We start from the raw sequence: 16,611 nt of genomic DNA on the forward strand, positions 1-16,611 counted from the left end.
AGAGAAACTCTGTCTCGAAAAACCAAAAAAAAAAAAAAAAAAAGAAAAGAAAAAAAAAGAAAGAAAAATCAAAAATTATTTAATTAAAAAAAAGAGGTGACTATCAAACCCTATGCTTGCAGCCTCCCAGGCTCACCTCAGACCATTTGTCCAGAACCCACACCTCATCCTCAAATCCCCAACAAGCACAGGCCTTCAGTGCAGACCCCGGGGACTTCCTTCCTTAGCAGTTTAATTCTCCTGCTGCAGAGTCTTTGGATGATGGCCAAGGTTTGGAGGATGGAGGTGGCTGCTCGATACCAGAGGGAAACCAAGCAGCAGGGAGGAGGCCTAACTCACACCCTCTTAAAGGCCTTCACCAGGCTGAGCAGGAACATTCCGTGAAAGGTTCAAGGCCTGGATGGGAGGTGTGATGCTCAGAATGAGATTGGTACCCACAGGCTCATGTATTTAAATATTTGGTTCCCAGTTGGTGGACTGTTTAGGAAGGATTAGGAGGTGTGGCCTTACTGGAAGAAGTGTGTCACTAACAGTGAGCTTTGACGTCTCAAAAGTCCACACTGGGCCCAGTCTCATGACCTCTCTGCCTCCTACTCGGTGGATCAGTTCTAAGCTCTCAGTTACTGCTCCAGTACCAAGCCTGCCTGACACCATGCTTCCCACTGTGAGCATCTAACCTCCTGAATCTGTAAGCAAGCCCCCGGCTAAATGTTTTCTTTTATAAGTGCCCTTGGTCATAGTGCCTCTTCCTAGCAACAGACAGTAACTAAGATGGGGGCCACCCCAGCTTCACATTCCTCAGAGCCCAGCAGCTGATCCCTGGGCCCATTTTAGGCTCCCATTCAATAGCAAAGGAAACCACAGGAAACTGAGGTGGCCACCATCTCTCAGCAGCCTGAACCCAGAGAAGAAATGGCCTCGGCTATATATACTTACAGAGAAAAATAGCGTCCACATTGCAGCCTGGTAAACAGCCGTGGCTCACCCTGTCAGCCTCTTAGAGAAAACCAAAAATATCCCCTATAATTATGCTATTAAAACATACCAGAAAAATGGGCCCACCCTACTCAGCAAGGGTTCCTGGGACGGCTACAGGGAGTCAGAAGGCTGCACATACTGGCTAAGATATCTGATATCACCCAGGAGGCTGGCCTGGCTGGACAGCTGCCCTTGTCCTCTACAAGAGGATGCTTGCTTCCCCATGGCCAGTTAGTTCCCCAAGGGATCAGTGTGAGTGGCTACCCGGACATATGTGACTTCCATGCATAAATGTGACAGGACTCAGTGTCCAGCCCAGAGAAATGCATGAAAGGGCAGAGGTGCCCTTGACACCGGAAACCTAGAAGCAACTGAAGGGAAGGACATAACCGTGGATGTTCCACCTACGAAGGACAAGATGAGGTGACAAGACAGTAGCAGGAGGCCACATGCAGCAGATGCCACTCACGCTGAGACACGGAAGAACTAGGGCAGGACCAAGCTCTCCTGGGACTAGGGATGGGGGCTGGAAATTAAAAGAGCCAGGCCGTGGAGGAGGCACACACCTTTCATCCCAGCACTTGAGAGGCAGAGGCAAGTGGATCAAGACCAGCCTGGTCTACAGAGTAAGTTCCAGGGCAGACAGACAGGGCTACACAGAGAAACTCTTGTCTCGAAAAATCAATCATAAATAAACAAACAAACAAAAAATAAATAAAAGAGTTATAGTGGAATTTATTCTCAGTTGATCTGAGCTTTCAACTTCCCTACACCCAATCACAGTGCAAAAATATTAGATGGAAAATTCTGGAAGTATGCATTACATTCAGACTGGAGAGGGAGGGGGAAAGGAGGGGGAGGAGTGGGGGGAGGGAATTGGGAGGTGGAGAGGAGGCAGAAATTTTTTCAATAATAATAATAATAAAAGAATTATGAATTAAGAAATGTTTTATCCATGTGTGCGCGCATGGGGAGCACACATGTACTGCAGTATGTGAGTAACTCAGGACAGCTTCTGAGAGCCTTTACCCACTGAGTCATCTTGCCAACACTGAAATAATTTTCTTTTGAGACACTGTTTCACTATGAAGTACTGGCTGGCCTGGAACTCTGCTACAACTCACAGAGATCTGTCTGTCTCTGCCTCCCTAATGCTGGGATTGAAGGCTCGTACCACCATGCCTGTCTTAAAACAACTGTTCATGCCATATATGGTGGTAATTATTTAATCTTATCATTAGCTATCGAGGTTAACCTCTGTGCCTAATATGTAAATTAAACCTTATCGCAGGTGCATATACAGAGTGACCCACGACGTAAAGAGTTTGGTTGGTACAATGGTAGGCTCCAAACATCTATCATAGGTATTTGCTTAAGGGAACAGTTTCTTTACGTTACTATAAGAGGTCCACCAGGGTTTTTTTGTTTGCTTTCCCTGGTGCTGGGGACGGAACCCAGGATCTCACACATCCAGGCCCTCACTCTATAACTGGACTATTCCACTAGCCCTTCCTTTTGCTTTTTACTTTGAAACAGGGTCTGGTAAGTGATCCCTAGAGGCCTTGAACCTGTGATCCTCGGGTCTCAGCCTCCAGGGTAGTTGGATTATAGATCTTGGTCACCAAGACAAGCTTCACCAAGAGTGTTGGAGCCTACAGATAAAGGAACAGCTATAATTGAAAACTTGGCTGGGGGGCATCCTCAGGCTCTACCCAGCCTACCCTCCCTTCCTGGTTCTTGACCTTTGGAGTCCTCTCTGCAAAGAGGGGCAGGCACAGGGAGGGATCCCCCGGCCCTACTCAGTCCCAGTAGCACTGACTATAGCAGCTTACCAGGCCCTAGCCGGTCTCCTTCTAAGGAAACATAGGGCCTTGGAATGCTAGTGACCTCATCCTCTAGCCTGGCTACCTATTGTCTCCCTCCAGACTATCTAACCCAGATCCTATACCCTCTTCCTCCTGCAACTCATGGCTTCCTCCTGGGTTTCCTCTGCCCACCCAAGCTAGCTTGGCCTTCAGAGCCCAGCACCAGGCCGCTAGGTCAGGCCATGCATACTGCTCTGTCCGGACAGAGTAGGGAGCAGACTACTTTGGAAGGCATGTCTGGAGTGTACCACCTAGAGGGATTTTTGGGGAGACCAGTTTGGGAGTCCTTTGAGATGGCACCACTTGGGGGAGCCCTGTTTTGGATGCCATTCCTGGGAAAAACCATCTTGGACGGCATCACAGAGCCCCTCTGAAGGGAGGAGCTAAGCCTACTTGTTACCGCTGCATTTGAGTCCTCTCTCCAATTATGTACAGCCGCAGGGGCTCAGAGTGTCCTCGGGCCTGGTCAGGAAGAAGTGAGCACTCTAACCTCCACCGCATCCATGAGTGCCGGCCCCCACCACCACCCCGTGCCCTGGCACCACTGGTCTGGAACCAGAGCTTGCCTCTTGGCTGCTACCCAGTGCTTTTTCCCACGAGACCTAGATGAGAGAATGCATGAATGAACTCAGAGGGTTCAGGATAGTGTGCAGCTTGGTGTCCCATGCATAGTGCAGGACTGCAGACCCTCTTGGGGACAGGTCCTATGCATGGAAAGTGGGGACACCAGTGCCTACTTTCCCTAAGAAGTAGCATCTGCGCTGAAGGGAACCCGGTAGTGGGAGGCCCCATTCTACTCAGTTCCCGGGAGACCTGACCTAGCTATTGCCGGCCGATGCCTGGCCCTGCTCAGCGCACACAGGAAAGCACACAGGGGCTCCTAGCCACCAAGACCGAGGAGGAAGCACCGGACGAAGGACTGGCCTTTGTCCAAAGACAGTTGACCCATCCACCTCCCTAGCCTGGGTGTGAGAGTCAGAACCCAGGAACCAGAGAGCAGAGTTTGGAAGTGATCTGAAAGCTTTTATAGCTCCATTTACAGGGGAGGAGATGAAGCCTAGAAAGAGGTTAAAGGGCAGGCAAGTTCAGAGCGAGATGAAGGGCCGGGCTGCAATCTGCAGCCTTCCACAGCTCTTCCACCCACGGCACAAGCTCCAGGGGACTTCTTTCGTCCTCCCGGGGACCTTAAACAGGCACCTGCCAGCTAGAAGGCAAAGGACGCTTCATTTCAGGGTTGTCCCTTCCCATCCATGTGATCCTGGGCCTGTGAGGCGATTCCTTTCACCCGTCCTAATCCTAAGCAGCTGCTTTCTGACACGGAGTCCCAGAGCCAACAGTGCGACAGAAGGCAGGTGTGAACGCTGAGCTTTAGTAACCAGAGCAAATGTATATTAAGAAGTAAACATCTAATTAGACATTTCTAAAATCGGTAACAGAACTGAAAGGAGATCTCAGACCCAGGGGAGTCAAAGGCCCTGCCCTCCCCAACTCTGACGGTAAGAAAGCAAACTTAGAGCAGTCAGAACACGCGGGCAGAGACACCGCCCAGGAAACAGCCTGGGGCCAGGATCAGAAGCTAGCACTTCTGCCCACCCCAGCAAGGTCACTTCCTCTGCAGGACCCTCCCCCCTCTGACTGCCAGCGACCACCTGCAAAAAGAAAACAGTGTGACGTACCTTCCCACAGTTCTCAGCCGGTCCCCAGCTCCTCCCCTAAACATGCTGGGACCTAGTGGGTTCCCAGCCTGCTTACTCATTCCCTCCCAGACCCAGCGTGGAGGTAGCACCCACCTCTCCGCCAGGCCTAGGCACCTAGGCTCAGCAGGGAGTCCCCCAGCGCTGCAGGGGGAAGTGGGACCTCACCCATGCTGTGGCTACCAAAACTACTGCACCAGTGGCAGGGAAGGCTCGGTTCTCTGCCATCTTACTGCCCTCTCTGGCCCTGAGCTTCAGCAGTAGATGTGACCACTGAGTGAGGGCTGTCCAGTTCCTGAGTGTGTCAGTGTGTGTATGTGTGTGTGCATGTGGTGTGTGGATGTGTATGTGATGAGCAAGCCAGATACATTCCCACAGGGGACAGTAGATGATGACAATGAAGACACTCTGAGAAGACATAGCTAGCTCCACTGAAAACAGTGATACTTCTCAGAGACAATCAGTCAAACGCAGGTGCCACTCTGTCGTGGATGTGACAATGACCCCCATGCTATGGCGGGTGCCATGTGTTGGACCCTGAGAGCAGAGACCATGCTGCTTGACCACACAGGTCTTCTCACTGTCACCCTCAATGAGCTGTCTTACTCCTTGGTTCTTGCTTGGTATTTAAGTTTCTGGTTCCCCTGAGACCAAGAGCCAGACCTGGTCCTATCTCTCCCAAGCACCAAACATCTCTCCTGGACATCTCTGGAAGCTTCCATCCCTGGGTCCTGATCCTAGGTCTCTAGATCACCAGGCAAGTCTGCCTGAGCCGGTTACTATTCCCTTGAGGCTGGGGCATCAGCTTGCCTGGCTTTTCAGGTTGCCATCCTGGTAGGCGGGTTGACAAGGGGGTTGAACAAGCCAGGGTGACTCACACCTTCACTAAGGCCTGAGCCAGCACCCAGCTTACAGGATGACTGACCTGAGAAGCCTTATTTCCAAAACACAGGACTCAAACTGGTCAGAGGGTAGAGGGTGAGGGAGCCCGCACAAGAGATGGAGTCCCACCTCCAGCAAGAGACGCTCAAAGTTGGCTACACCCCATAGCCATGAACAGAATGCCAGCATCTCCTATGGCATCGCAAGGTGCTTTTGGCTGACTCTGTGTCCCCTGCTCACTGTTGATGGCCAAGCCCACACCCAGGGCTCAGAGTCAGGGGAGGTGTGACCTGTGCTTGGGTATGTGCTCATGAATGAACTTTATTGGGGGGACAGTTTGGGCCTAAGGAAAAATGGGAGGATTAGTCATCAATATGCTTTTGAAAGCTCCCCAGGTGACTAACACACCGCCTGGGTGGGAACCCCCTGAGCTGGAAAAGCCTCGTTCACATCCTAACCAGACTCAGACTGGAAGCTTCTCTTGCCACCCACACACTGCAGCAGAAAAGCTAGGGGACCTCAGAACCTTGACTGATCTTCAGGGGTCACTAGCTGCAGGCTGGACCAGAGTTCACGGTCGATTTCATTCTGCCTACGAGCTAAGAGTGGTTTGTGCATTTTTTTAATGACTGGAAAAAAATATCAGAGTATTTCGTGATGTGAAAACATTCACCATCTGGTCTGTCAGAGAAAACCCTGCCAACTTTGTTTAAGAAGGCCCCTGTTTGTGGGAGAGGACCTCTTCGAAGAAGACAAAGCCTTTCTTCCCACACAACAAGACCACCTATTCCCTGCCCTGCTTTTCTTGTCCCCAAGCACTGACAGTTAAGAAGCCTCAGGTGTCCTGAGAGACAGCTCCTGTTGCAGCTATCCCTTTAGGAAGGGTACCTGTCTTCTACACTACCGGCATCCACTCAGCTCATTTCTACAGTTGACGTGTCTACAAGCCAGTGAAGAAAACAAGCCATCAATGTGGGCCCTGGACCTTGGCTCTCCCAAGTCCAGGCTGAGCTGAGGACAGTGTCCCCTGGCCCCTCCTTTCCAAGCTCAATGGTTTTCATTGATTCCTGCCTTGAAAAATTTCCCTCAGTCTCACCACAATTTGGTGCTACAAATCAAAACTCAGCCTGTCTGGAAGGCCCGGTAGGGTTTGCCCAGGATGCCTGACACCCCAGGAGCCTATTCCTAAGAAAACTACCTAAAACAGGGTGAGCAAGCAGTGTCCCTGGAGGAACTGGAGGGACCAAACACAATCCCCCACCTCTGACAGATGGATTTCACATAGGCAGACAAACTTACACAAGGCAAACCGCTCCATCTCTCTGCGGGCTAACTTAATCTGAGCGTGGAGAAGGTCCCATGTGGAGGGGAGCTGGCTGCTCCAGAAGGTATAAGGGGGGTGAAGAGTTGGGCACGGTGCCCTGGGTGAGGCTGGGAGAGCGCAGAGGAACCCAGCACTTATGACACGGAAGGAGAGGAGCTTCTGGCCAGCAACGGACACATACCACGGTTGGGATCTCCAGTTCTGACGGACACCAGGCCAGAGACTTCTGGGGCGCCCTGTGCCCCAGTCCCACTGGAAGGTAACCAAGTAGGGTATGAGGAAGACAGGTTTTTCCAAGGCATGAGGTAGACAGCCTCGGAACTGGGACTAAGAACACCAGGGACTGCGCCTAGGGCTGGAACATTATTACTTCTAGTAGGAAAAGTCTGACTTGAAAAGCTCCAGGCAGAACACTGCCTTCTCCCAGATTGGTCAGGAAGTCGTGATGCAAGTTTGACTTTTTTTTCTTTCTTTCTTCTTTAAAAAAAAAAAGAAAGAAAGAAAGAAGAAAGAGAATAGAAACTCGCCCTTCCCTCCCGTCTCAGACGCTAATAACCCCTCGCCCGGGCCTCTCCTCCGAACACGCGCGGAAACGCCCAACGCTATCTGGGGCGGTCGGGGACCCGCGCCTCGCCGCTGCCTGCCGCGATTCCACCCGGTGCCCGACCCGGGCCCGCCGAGGTCGCCTGCGCGCTCACGCCTCAGGAATGCGGGCGCCCTGGGCGGCGAGTCCCAGGGAATAGCCTCGCATAGCTGTGCTCGCCCGCGCGCACCCTCGCGGGGCCGGACGACACAGCACAGGGGGACCCGGACGCAGCCTTCCGGCCCGCGCCCTCCAACTCACCCGCCAGGAGCGTGCAGGGCAGCAACAGCCAGTAGAGCCCGGCGCCCAGCACATGCGGCTCCATGCCCCGAGGCCCGGGGACCGCCCGGGGTCGCGCCGCCGTGGCTAAAGGGAGGTAAGGGGACCGGAGGAACCACGCGCCATGGTACTCAGGGCGGGTCTCCACACGTGTGGCGCGCCGCTTGCTCGGATCTCCCGTGGGCCTCGTCCTCTGACCGGGACCTGGGCCGGCCGCGCCCTCTGGTCCCGACGGCCGGAGCCCGCGCGCGCTGAGGTGTCAGCCCGCCCGGGGCGGAACTCAGGGCGGCTCTCTTGCAAGCCGAGCTGGGCCGGACGGCGACTCGGCGGCTCTTTCCCTGCGCCCGCCTGCTGGCCTTTATAAGCTCGGCCCCCGCCCTCCCCGGAGTGCCCGCCTCCGCGCTTCCCTCGACGGCCTGGCGCGCCCAGGCACCCCTCGCTGCCCAGCGCAGTTGGCGCGCTCGCCGGTCCTGCGGGCCCGACTGGTGCCGGTGAGCCGGAGACCCCGGTCCGCACGCCGCAGAAGACCCCCCTGCCTGCAACCCGGTGCGGTCACTTGCACAGTGCCGGTGGGGCGCTTCTCCCCGGGGACCGGAGCCTGGGACCCTGGGTCGGGACGATACTAAAAGACTCCCAAGGGCCTGACTCCCTTGACCCTCGGTAGCACTCACCGCAACTGCGCCCCTCGTGGCTGGAGTAACTTTCCCCTTTGCTCCCCAAGTCGCGAGAGCGCAGCGCCCCCTGGGGGTTGTCGGTGTTCTACACAGTGGCCACGTTGGCCAGGACTTGACGGTTGGGGTGCAGAGAAACTGTAAGGCAGTGGCACCGGACAGCTGCCTCCCGCTGTGGTCTGGATTGGGGCTTTGGGACTGCTTCCAGTCGTAGCTGCCCCCACTGTGTGGTTTGTCCTTAATCAGTGTGCTATAGACGGTAGCAAATGATGATGAGCACCTGCTGTCCCGTTGGTGCCCAGACTGGGTCTGAGTCCTGCACGTGCTGGGTACCTCACCCAAGCCATCTTGGTTTGGCTCGGTCTTCCGTATTCAGATGGACGGGAAGGAAGAAAGGAAAAAGGGCCCATGACTGTACAGCTGCACCAAGTGCAGCATGCCCAGACTCAGCTGCACTTGGGAAATGAGTTAGGGGACAGAGGCTTAAGGATCAGGAGAGGTGGTGTGACTGCTATTGAGCCTCAGGTCACCAGCAGGCTAAAGTCAACCAATAACAACTTAAGAATCTTCAGTTCTGCAAAACCACCAGAAATACAGGCTTTCCCTGAGCAGCTAGTATTTAAACATTTCCTAACGCTGTCTCCAAGACTCACCTCTAGCCTGGCTCTGAAGGAGTGCTGCCGAGACATGGGGGAGGTTCTGAAATCCATTCAGAGCGTCTTCTAGAGCAGTGGTTCTCAACCTATCGCGACCCCTCTAAGAGTCGAAGGACCTTTTCACAGGGGTTGTATATCATTTATTCTGCATACCTATGTTTACATTACGATTCATGACAGAAGCAAAATTACAGTTTTTTTATTTTTCAATTACAGTTGTTGAAGTAGCAACAAAATAATTTTGTGGTTGGAGGTCACCACAGGAGTAGTGTGTATTAAATTGTGTTGTATTAAAGGGAAGCAGCATTAGGAAGGTTGGGAACCACTGCAGAACTGAAATGTTTGTGTCCCACGACTGTCAAAGTAGCAAAAGAGGAAAACATAAAGGCCAAAACACAAGAACTGTCAAGGAAACTAGAATGTCTCCTATGGTGTTCTCTGCAGCAGTTAAAGAGTATCTGAAGGCTCCCTGCCTTGTAAGATACAGTGTTACCACTGAAAAAATTATGTCACCCTTCCATGCCTCCCTCGGGTGCAACAGAGCAAGCATGTGCTCTCAGCCCGCAAGCAAGCCTCCTACCCTTTGGTGTCATGGTCAGTCACAAACCTGTGTTATGTTACCTAGGCCAAATAAAGTGGACCAGATTCTTCATATCAGAACTTGCCTACTTGCTGCTTGCCACACGGGGAGAGCCTGCCTGGCCTGCAGCCCTCTTCCTCTTTCTTTAGACATGGCTTCAAACATGCTAGGTAGCCAAGGATGACCTCTCATCTTCCTGAAGCCTCCAGGAGGGGTGTAGGATTGCCGGTGTGCACCGCCACACCGAGTTTCATGCAGAGCTAGGCATCTGTCCCCTAGGTGGGGAGGATGGATTCAGCTCTGTCACTAGGGTTTCCCCCCTCTCCCTCCCCAGAGCTGGTCCAGTCATCCCCACTTGTCTATGTTAATTCTAAGCAGAAACACCCCAAGTGTCTATTAGTGGGTGAATGGGAGGGGGGGGAAACATAGCCATCATGCAGTTGAGTGTTACCTGGTTATAGCAGGGAACCAAGTTATGGCACCACTGCAAACCAAACATCTGGAAAACACTGAGCCAAGAGATGGGTGTCTGCCACAAAAGATAAACTGTGTGTGGTTACAGAATTTTGTTTGTTTGTTTGTTTGGGGTTTTGATTATTTGGTTGGCTTTTGACTCTTCAAAAACCAATTTTCAAGCAGAACTTGGAATTTGAGTCTTGAGAACAAAACCATCCATGGTACACAAAAGGTAGAAACAGACCAAAGGGCCATCAGCCAAGGACTGATTGACAAAATGTATCTATCCAGTGCCATCTGGCCATGTTTGATTTTATTTTTCGAGACAGGGTCTCACTATGTAGCTTTGACTGACCTAGAACTTGTTATGTAGACCAGGCTGGCCTCCAGTTCATAGAGATCTTTCTGCTTCCGCCTCTGAGGCATGCTGGGATCATGCCTGACTTTATGAAAGTATCTAGATGAGGTCAGTTCAGACACAGAGATTAGAAGACTGCCCGAGTACAGTGTGGGGAGGAAAGAGATGGTTAATAGGAACTTAAAAGGCTCCAGAGGTAGGCATGGCAGCACCAACCAGTCATCCCAGCTCTCAGGAGGCAGGAGAATTTTAAGTTTGAGACCAGACTGGGCCACCTTATCTCCAGAAATGAAGAAGGAAGAGGAGGATTTTGAAAGTCCCTCAAGTGCACATTTGAAAAATGGTTCAATGGTGGAGGGTGGTGGTCTATGCTTTTAGCCCCTGGAACCAGGAGAAAGAAACACATAAATCTCTGAGTTCTAGATCACCCTGGTCTATAGAGCAAGTTCCAGGGTATCCAGGGCTACACAGAGAAACCCTGTCTCAAAGAAAGAAAAAGAAAAATGGTTAAAATGCCAAGCTGATGCTATGTGATTTACTAGGGCAAACAGTTTTAAGAAAATAGCACAGCCTCCACCCACCCCCAGAGGCAGCCCATGTTGCCTACTTCTCCAGCATCTTGCTTCCTTGACTCCCGGCCAGCAACTGCGATACTTGGGAAGCTATTATTTCAGCTCTAGAGAACATTTCTGTCAAGTGCCAGTTCCCATTCTTGGAAACAGAACAATTCATCAATCCCTAGAAAACTGGCTTGTACCTGCCTTTGCCTGCAGATCAAGGACTCTTCCAAAGGGCTGTTTTGGCCTGGGCACAGAAGCGGGCTCTATCACGATACCACGCCAGTAGATAGCATTCTCGCCTCCTTCCTCCTTCCATCCAGGGTGACCTCAGATGGGCTCTCCAGATTGGGAGGACCCGGGACACTCATGTTGAACTTACCTGGAGCTCTCACCTGCCCTCCTGCCTCCTCTCACGCCAACCACTGCACATGGTTATAGACGCCCTCACCTCCCGGAGCCCGGCAGTAGACCAGAGGACTGGCCTTTCCCCACTCCTTACAGCTTGAAGAACCATTCCGATTCTGTCCCTGCTGTGACAACCCTGGGCCAGAGTCTTGAGGACTCCAACTCCCTGTCTGTTATTTGGAGTTGTATCTAAAACTTGCCAGCTGCCTACGTGTCAGGTAGAATTAGAAAGTTGACCATAGTGGTACACATTCTGAGTCTAACATTCAGGTAGCAGAGGCAGAAGGATCACAGCAAACTCAAGCCCAGTCTGGGCTACAGAGTAAGACTGTGTCTTAAAACAAAAAAGCCAGATGTGGTGGTGTATGCCTTTAATCCCAGGACTTGGGAGGCAAAGGGAGGTGGGTCTCTGAGTTTGAGGTACAGAGCAAGTTCCAGGACAGCCAGGGCTACACAGAGAAACCCTGTCTCAAAAAAGAAATATATATATGTGTGTGTGTGTGTGTATTATTATATGTAATATATCATATATAACATATCATATGTGTTAACATATATGTGTGTATGTTAAAAAGCTGGATGGAGCTGGGCAGTGGTGGCATTAGCCTTTAATCCCAGCACTCGGGATCCCAGCACTTGGGAAGTAGAGGCAGGTGGACCTCTGTAAATTCAAGGCCAGCCTGGTCCGCAAAGAGAGTTCTAGGACAGGCTTCAAAGCTACACAGAGAAACGCTGTCTCAAAAAACCAAAAGAAGAAAATAAGTTGTCCTCCGACTTCACCATACATACTGCAGCACAACCACACACACACACACACAACCACACACACACACACAACCACACACACACACAACCACACACACACACAACCACACACACACAACCACACACACACAAGCACACACAAGCACACACACACAACCACACACACAACCACACATACACAACCACACACACAACCACACACACACACACACGCACACACGCAGACATATAAATACACACACATCAAAGAGATGTTTTCGAAAAATAAAGTTGGTAGTGAGACCCCTCTGGGAATCATGCCAGTGGGACTTGTGGTTAGGAGTCTCTGGCAAATTACTAACAGGAGTGGGGTGGGGGCAGGGGCGAGTGTTCAGCCCACACTCACGTGAGGAAGATGGGGGAAGGCAGCCAGATTAGTCATCAGCATTTTCCAAATGAGTTCGGCATCTGAAGGATGTCTGCGGTTATATTAACCCATCTAGGCAGTGAAACCAGATCAGGACTGGGGATTTTGGAGGGACAAGCCCAAACCAACCAGAGGCTGATGGCCCAGACCCAAGCCCAGAACTGCACTAAACTACACAAATGTCTCAGTGAGGCTGTTTCTAAACGGGCCTCAGAGAGCTATAACTGACACCCTCTGTCCAGCCCTCCATGGCTCTGAACCATCGCACTATCTCTGAGGGGCAACAGCAGCTGAGTGGCTCTCCCAGGGAGGGAGCAGACCTTCCAATCAAGCTAACATGGGAAGTTAGCAAGAGACAGAGCTGCCTTTAGGTCTAACCTGCTCTCCAGCCCTGGTAAGTGTCCCTTGCTTTTCCTCCCCTCCCCTTAAGGTCTGGTTCCCCCATCCTGGCCCTTGGAGGCAGGGAACCACAGCCTGGCTCCTTCCAGGGCCTGCTCAGAGCCAGGAGGGGAGGGACAGGCCTGTGTGTAGACTTGGCTATCCCTGCCACTCAGCCTTTTCCTGCCCACAGCTGGGTGTGGAGGCGAGGCCCTGTGCAGGGGTGGAACTGTTGGTGAACTCATCCCCTTCCTCCTTTTCTGGAAGCTCCAGGAGGGGTTACAAAGGAAGGCCTGTCCCCACTCTGGAAGCCTGTCCTATCCCTTCATGACCTGGCTTTCTCAGGCCGAGGGTGCTCGGATGTCACCTAGCCCCAGGGAAAGAAAAGTTACCTGTTTCTCAGGAAAAGGCAGGAAGCACAAACATTCTGGTGAGGGTAACCCCCTCCTCATGCTCCAAGGGTCCCCCAGGTCAGGAGCAGAGGTGAGAGGTAAGGACTTGGGCATCCAGGGCCTGACTGCTGATTATGTCACTCCTGTCCCTACAGGTGACAATGGACAGCACTTACGGATCTCAGGATGACCAGTCTGTATGTTTAACTACTGTGCTCCTGCAGACACACCTCAGAGAGCAGCCGGCGTGATTTCCTCCGCCACACAGCCACCTGGATGCCATCCCCAAACTCCTAATTCTTCTGAATGACTTATGAGTCCCTTAGCTGCCCTACTCACCACCATGTCTGGACATCTAAGGTGGATGAACCCTGTGACCATCCTACTTCCTGGGTGTAACCATGACTACCAAAGATCTGAGCTCTCCCAGGCTATCTCAGTGACTTGGTATGCCCAGGGCCAACGAAGAGAATCACAAGGTCAGGGCCTTTGACACCACGGCAAATGCTAACCACCAACCCCAACCAGCAAGCTGCACACCTTGTATCCATAGACAGTGAGTTCATACCAACCCCAACCTTAATCATGCCCCTCCCATACCTACTTTCTGCTATAGTTCTTTGTTGGCAGCGAGAATAAGGTACCTGGGACACACCTGTACCTGCATAGGTCCACTTCCAATGGGGCATAGCTGCCCTTTGACAGCTGTGTGTAAATATCCACATCCTGAGAGGTGTGGCCAGCTCTTTAGGGTACCCTTGAGTATAACTGAGTGCCCAGCTTCACGGAGATAGCCCAGCCAAGACGGGCCTCTAGGGCCCTGACTGTCCTGCTTGGTCCTCCTTGCCTCTCACACTGTTTCCTGAAGGATATGCCTCAGAAGAATCCTTGCCGGATTAACTCCAGCTCTGCCTCCTTCCCTTGTGTTCCAGGTGAAGAGTCCCAACCCTTGGCTTGGGTGTAGCTCAGTGGTAGTGTTGGCCTGCCATGTGTGTATCCCTGGCTTCCGTTGGTGTGCATGTACAATGTCCTGTCCCTGACACAGTCCCGGGACAACCAGGACCAATCTCTCTCACTACCTGAGGCTTTTCTCAGCATTTCTCACCCCCGCCCCTACCCTCATCTCCCTCTGCCCCACCCCTTCTCCTCCCATGGCACAGTTCGGTCTGTTGTCCTGGTTCAGTCTGGACCCTTCCAGACGCCTCTGGCTGTTCTCGCCCCCACATCTGCAACAAACCTCTCCTCAGCCATACCTAGGGGCAGCCATGGCCTCACTTGTATCATTTACCCACTACAGCAGTTGTTGAGAAAGGGAAAAACTGACATCAAGCCAGGGTCCCTGCAGGCTCAGCACTCACTCTGTGGCCTGTCACTCTCCCACAGGACCTCCCTCACCTCTGGATTCTGTGAGCCCTTCTCTTGGCTGGTCTTTAATTGTGGTGTGTTTGTTACTATCGGGGGAAAAACAGGGCTGTCAGTCAGCAGGCCCAGCGCCTCTGCCAAGAGCCAGTATGCCTCACTGCTGCTGGCTGTGAAGATTTCCCTGCTGAAGAAAGACTGGCTCAGGGAACACCCATTGCCACAGCCCTGAGCTGGCCCTTTAGACAGGTCACTGAGAGATCAAGTCCCCTCCAGACTCCATCACCTCCTTGTGCGGGGAGCACATCCGAAGGCTGGACCAAGTCAAGGGTAAACATAGACAGCCTCTCAGCAATCTCTCAGGCACGGGTTGGCGCAGGAATGCTGAGAATTCCCTCCTAGATTCCAGGTCAGGGATGGACTGCTGGAAGACCGGACTGTGTTCTCAGGGTGGCGCCATGACTGACCCCTTCTGCCGTCTGCCATCTGCCTGTTTATGTCCCTCCCAGGGCCTGGAACCTTCCTCTTTCTCTGAAGTGTGTCTTTCTCTTCTTACTACAGACAGGACCTGTTCAAAGGCTACTAAAGGTTACAGTCCAGCAACGCATCTTCAAAGCTCAAGGGCCCCAGCCAGGATACTCTTCTCCTCTCCCCAGGTCTCAAATGCTAGTGCCAGAGCCGCCTTACCTGTCACCATGGTACATCACATTTGTCACCTAACTGTGGGTGGGTTCTGTTCTTCAGCACTGCCCAAGAGGCAGGCCAACACAGGCTCACTGCTGACCTAGTGGGGAATTGGGGAGTTTTCTAAGGGGTTGAGTTTCACATGCAGGCCCTGCACATGCTGCATCTGACCTTGGGTTTGTTTGGGGATTTTGTTTTGCTTTTTTGAGACAGGGTTTTTCTGTATAGTCCTGATTGTCCTAGAATTTGCTCTGTAGACCAGGTTGGCCTTAAACTCAGAGATTCACCAGCCTCTGCCTCCTGAGTGCTGGGATTAAAGGCATATACCACCAATGCCTGGCCCCCAGCCTTTTTTTGTTTTTAAGATTTATTTATTATGTATACAGTGCTCTGCCTGCTTGTATCCCTGCATGACAGAAGAGGGTACCAGATCTCATAGATGGCTGTGAGCCATCATGTGGTTGCTGGGAATCAAACCCAGGACCTCTGGAAAAGCAGTCAGTGGTCTTAACCTCTGAGCCACCTCTCCAGTCCCTTTTTCCTTGTTTTCTGAGTTAAGAGTCTCACATCATAGCTCAAACTTGAGGCAATCCTCCTGCCTCAGCATCCTAAGTGACTTTATCTTAAATGCCATCCACCTGTGGGCTTTGCAGTGGGCTTTTCCAGATAACTACATCAGCTGCCCTTCAGCCCCCAGACCCATGCAGACTCCCTGCCAGAAACAGGAAACTAAGCGCCTCATATGAACTGGAATGTTCTAGGAGCCAGGGGATCCACGGGAGCTTCCCATAATGTAATAGACCTTAAACAGCCTCCCAGAGGCTGCAGACACATAGAAGCTGGCCATTTAGACTTGCTGGGGCACTTAAAATGCTACTGTAGGAAGATGCTCTGTGAGATCTTCCAGGCCTCCAGGAGCTTCTGCTCTTCCTCCAGGGACTATGAAGGCTTGCGTAGAGGAGCTGCAAAGCAACAGCCACCCAGAAGTGTCTGTTGGAAAGGGTGCAGGGGAAAGGACCTTGGGATGAACCTGTTTGTCTTATTCGTGCTCAGGCCCTGGCTTCCTCCTAGAAGCTCTGTAGTTTGGGGGAAAATAGGAGGAACTCACTGCCAGAGCTTTATTGAGTTATTCAGACAGTTCCAGGCAGTTTCTCTTGAGTTTTTTTTTTTTTTTTTCCGAGACAGTGTTTCTCTGTGGTTTTGGAGCCTGTCCCGGAACTAGCTCTTGTAGACCAGGCTGGTCTCGAACTCACAGAGATCCTCCTGCCTCTGGCTCCCAAGTGCTGGGATTAAAGGCGTGCGCCACCGCCCGGCTCTTGAGTTCTTTTTTTTTTTT

The 16,611-nt window shown here is 52.2% G+C and overlaps 1 protein-coding gene across 1 annotated transcript in view; it reads right to left on the reverse strand.

Moving 5' to 3' along the window:
- Positions 1 to 7,922, reverse strand: part of Piezo1 (piezo type mechanosensitive ion channel component 1) — a 65,394-nt gene extending 57,472 nt beyond the window's left edge. The window contains exon 1 of the mRNA XM_013354741.2: positions 7,588 to 7,922. Within this exon, the coding sequence (XP_013210195.1) occupies positions 7,588 to 7,651 (64 nt within the window). The 5' untranslated portion in view covers positions 7,652 to 7,922. The remainder of the gene's footprint in view (positions 1 to 7,587) is intronic.
- Between the last annotated feature and the right edge of the window lie 8,689 nt (positions 7,923 to 16,611).

This window comes from Microtus ochrogaster, chromosome 4 (genome assembly GCF_000317375.1).
Source record: "Microtus ochrogaster isolate Prairie Vole_2 chromosome 4, MicOch1.0, whole genome shotgun sequence".
Taxonomy (NCBI): Eukaryota; Metazoa; Chordata; class Mammalia; order Rodentia; family Cricetidae; genus Microtus; species Microtus ochrogaster.